This window comes from Phaethon lepturus, unplaced genomic scaffold (genome assembly GCF_000687285.1).
Source record: "Phaethon lepturus isolate BGI_N335 unplaced genomic scaffold, ASM68728v1 scaffold15767, whole genome shotgun sequence".
NCBI lineage: Eukaryota > Metazoa > Chordata > Aves > Phaethontiformes > Phaethontidae > Phaethon > Phaethon lepturus.
Window position 1 is genome coordinate 12,361 of NW_010549910.1, and position 3,217 is coordinate 15,577.

The following is a 3,217-nucleotide window of genomic DNA, read 5'->3' on the forward strand; positions in this document are numbered from 1 at the left end:
CCCTACACTTGAATAAGGCGTATTTTTATGAAAAAAAGAAATCATGTTAAGAAATCAATTCTTTTCACCTGAAAAGTTCAGTCAAGACATTTCCACTGAGTTTTCTCCGGGGTAATGTCATGACCTCATGTGGTTACATACTTACGAAACAAGATACCCAGGTCTGTGTAGTATCTACCTTGACATCAGATTCTACAGAACAGCTGAGCATGTTAAAAACCTACAAATCTGGACAGCCAGCCCCGGAAGCAATGTCCATCTCCTTGCGCAGTGATAGCACCCCACTTACCTGTCAACAGCTATAGCCAGGAGAGCATTGGTAGAAACATAGAGGGAGACAGTCCGTAGGTAGTTGACTGAGGCACAGAGGACGTGGCCATGCTCCCAGGACAGCTGCCGCACCACGTAGTAGTCCATCTCGAAGGGGCAGCACACGATGGCCACAATGAAGTCTGAGATAGCCAGGTTGGCAATCAGCAGGTTGGTGAGGTTTCGCAGCTTCTTGTAACGAGCAAGAGCAGCAATGAAGACGAAGTTGCCAATGCCACAGACCAGCATGATGCCAACCAGAGCAACCCCAATCACAATCTTGGCTGCAAAGAAGGTACGGGTTTTGGTCATGTCGTCCTCACTGTCCAGTGGCAGGTCGTAATCGCTGTAACTGAAATTGAAAGGGAAGGAGAAGTTTCGCAAGGAGGTTAAATCCCCATCGTGGAGATTGTAGATTGCAGCAAAGTTGAGGTTGACGGTAGCATTTGGGTTATGTTCAGCTTGCTCCATGGCCATGTCTGTCTTCTTTCGACACATGTGGCTTGGCTGGCCCTTGGTTTCGTGTTAGAATTACCCAGGGTGGCAGGTCATGATGGTAGCAGGCGAGAGACCTCATCCAAAGTTTCCTTCTGAGCAGTGAGTCACCTTGTCTTTGTCCCCATGAGATCGTAAAGCAACAGCCTCACTTATCTGCTTCTGTGGGAACAAAAAGAGGAAAACATTTCCTGAGAGGAAATTACAGCAAAAATACTGTGCTTGAGGGAAAGCAATAGCCACCTTATTGCCCCACAGCAATATTGCTGGCTGTGCACAGTAAGAAGAAATACCCTGTGAAAGGATGCTTCTGTTATAAAATCCCTTGAGTTGCATAATACACTGGTTGTTACACCCAGAAGTTTTATTTACCAACAATGAAATTTTGTTTTCAGCATGCAGTGAAATGACAATATAGAAATGTAAAATCCAGTTTAAACCTCCGCCATCCTTCAAGCCCACAGAGCTGTCATCCCTGTGGAAGGTAAAAAAACTAAAATGAGATGACACCTCAATTTGCTGAATAGTATTTGAAGTGCCTTTTGGACAGAGTTTTTCCTTTATGCTAGATATCTCAATCAGAGCCATGTGGTAGGTGAGGATGAAAGGACAACTGATGTCCTGGCTTCTAAATACATTTCTTAATTAAGTAAGAGTTGCCGAGACCCAAGAAAATAGCGAAGCCAGCACTTTCCTTTTTGGCAGTCATTAATGGAGTTAGGGGACCAGATTTTCAGCCAGCATAATCCATTATTGCTTCTCTCAATCCGGTGGAGCTCCGCCAATTTGCATAGACAAGATTTTGTCCCATGGGCCAGCTTGTAGGGCTTTGCTGTGAAGGCAAATCTGCCGTTTCACAGGGAGAGTGCTTCTGCAAACAGGCCCTTGAGGTAAAAGGGAAAATCTTCCTTAAGCAAGAAAAAGTGACTTGATTTTTTGAAGACTGGGAGGAGCAGGCTCCCCTCTTTATACCGCCAGTTGTACCAAATGTTAAAAATTGATTTATTTTCCGCACTGAGGAAAAAAATCTAATCTACACCCTAATTTTGCCTCTACTCTGTATCAAAATGCTGAGAGGGCTGTCTTCTTGCATTTCTTATGCCACATCTGTGAATCCTCACACCAGACTCCCAGCTGTCAGGACAGTCCCACCCCATCCCAGAAGAGAATCAGGGGCATTACTACTTTTTCTGCTTTGAGACAGTCAGTCTTCAGGGTGTCAAATGTTGTTGAACAATGCCCATCATGGCTACAAAGGACAGTCTGCATAATGGAGCTGTTGCCCCTATCTTTCCCTGGAACCACCCTCAGCCCCTGATGTATCAACATGTAATAAATTTCTGAGAGAAACTCTCTTGTAGAACTTCTGTCTCTACACTGCTTTTCAAACTGAGAGTTGCAGAACAACAGAATAACAGAAAGACAAAGCCTGAAACTAAATAACAGTTCAAACAATTGACTGCTTTACAAGGCATCCCCACAGCTGCCTAGAAATGTGAGCATTCATTTAAGAGAAGTACTAAAATAAATACTTGCATGCAAAATCTGTATGTTGGTCAGAGCAAGGAGCAGTATCTGTTTTAGAAAGGTTTCCCTGCGAAATACCAACAGAGAGCTTTAAAATAAATCCCGACAACACAACCATCCACAAACTGACATACAGCTAACTGTACCTGCAGTTGCTCTCATTGTGTTGGAGGTCTCAGGCACCCTGGGAATAGCCTCCAAGTTTCTCCCCTGCAAACACGCTGCTGTCACTGGAGCAGAGAAAGGATCACTGAAAGCAGCCAGAGGACATCACCGAATGATCATTTCTCTCCCGAGCAGGTTTGCCCTGCTGCTCAGGGGAGGATGGCTCCGCTGTCTCTGTGCATGCATCTAAAGCCTTTTCTCAGTGGGAGGCACCTTGAAGCTGTCCATGCATTTCTGATTTTAAAGAGGCAGTGCAATACAGGGACAATAGAGCACAGCCCCCTTTTTTTTTTTTTTTTTTTTTTTTTTTTTAATGCTTTAAAACCCCTGAATGCATCAAATTGGCGGAGTGGCTTTGTTACCAAGTCTGAGCATGGAAGGTGTAAAACTGTGGTCTGCACTTGCTCTTTGAGTTTTGTCTGTGCTGGGCAGCAGCTACCTACACCTGATGTGACACAAAAGCAGGATACAAACTACCCAGTGGAGAGGAGGGGGAGCAAGGAGGGTGAACTACTTTCCCAGGGACCTTTCTCAGTGGATCTCTCCGGCTGTTGTCTTTAGGACTGCAGCTGTGGCAGCTCCTGCAGAAGGAGAGTCAAACGTTGAATGGCCGTAAATCAGAGGACCCCTGACAGCTTTCCTTGCCCTCTCAGGGAATTACTCAGAGTGGAAAAGTGGCAGTGAATCATTAAGGACTTGGCATCCTTTGCTAATGCTGCCT

The 3,217-nt window shown here is 45.1% G+C and overlaps 1 protein-coding gene across 1 annotated transcript in view; it reads right to left on the reverse strand.

Annotated features, from left to right (window-relative positions):
* The window catches only part of LOC104623343 (prokineticin receptor 2), a 7,206-nt gene extending 4,581 nt beyond the window's left edge, over positions 1 to 2,625 (reverse strand). The window contains exons 1-2 of the mRNA XM_010290402.1: positions 2,478 to 2,625; positions 290 to 966 (exon numbers count right to left, since the gene is read on the reverse strand). Of these exons, the coding sequence (XP_010288704.1) occupies positions 290 to 807 (518 nt within the window). The 5' untranslated portion in view covers positions 808 to 966; positions 2,478 to 2,625. The remainder of the gene's footprint in view (positions 1 to 289; positions 967 to 2,477) is intronic.
* Positions 2,626 to 3,217: the final 592 nt, after the last annotated feature.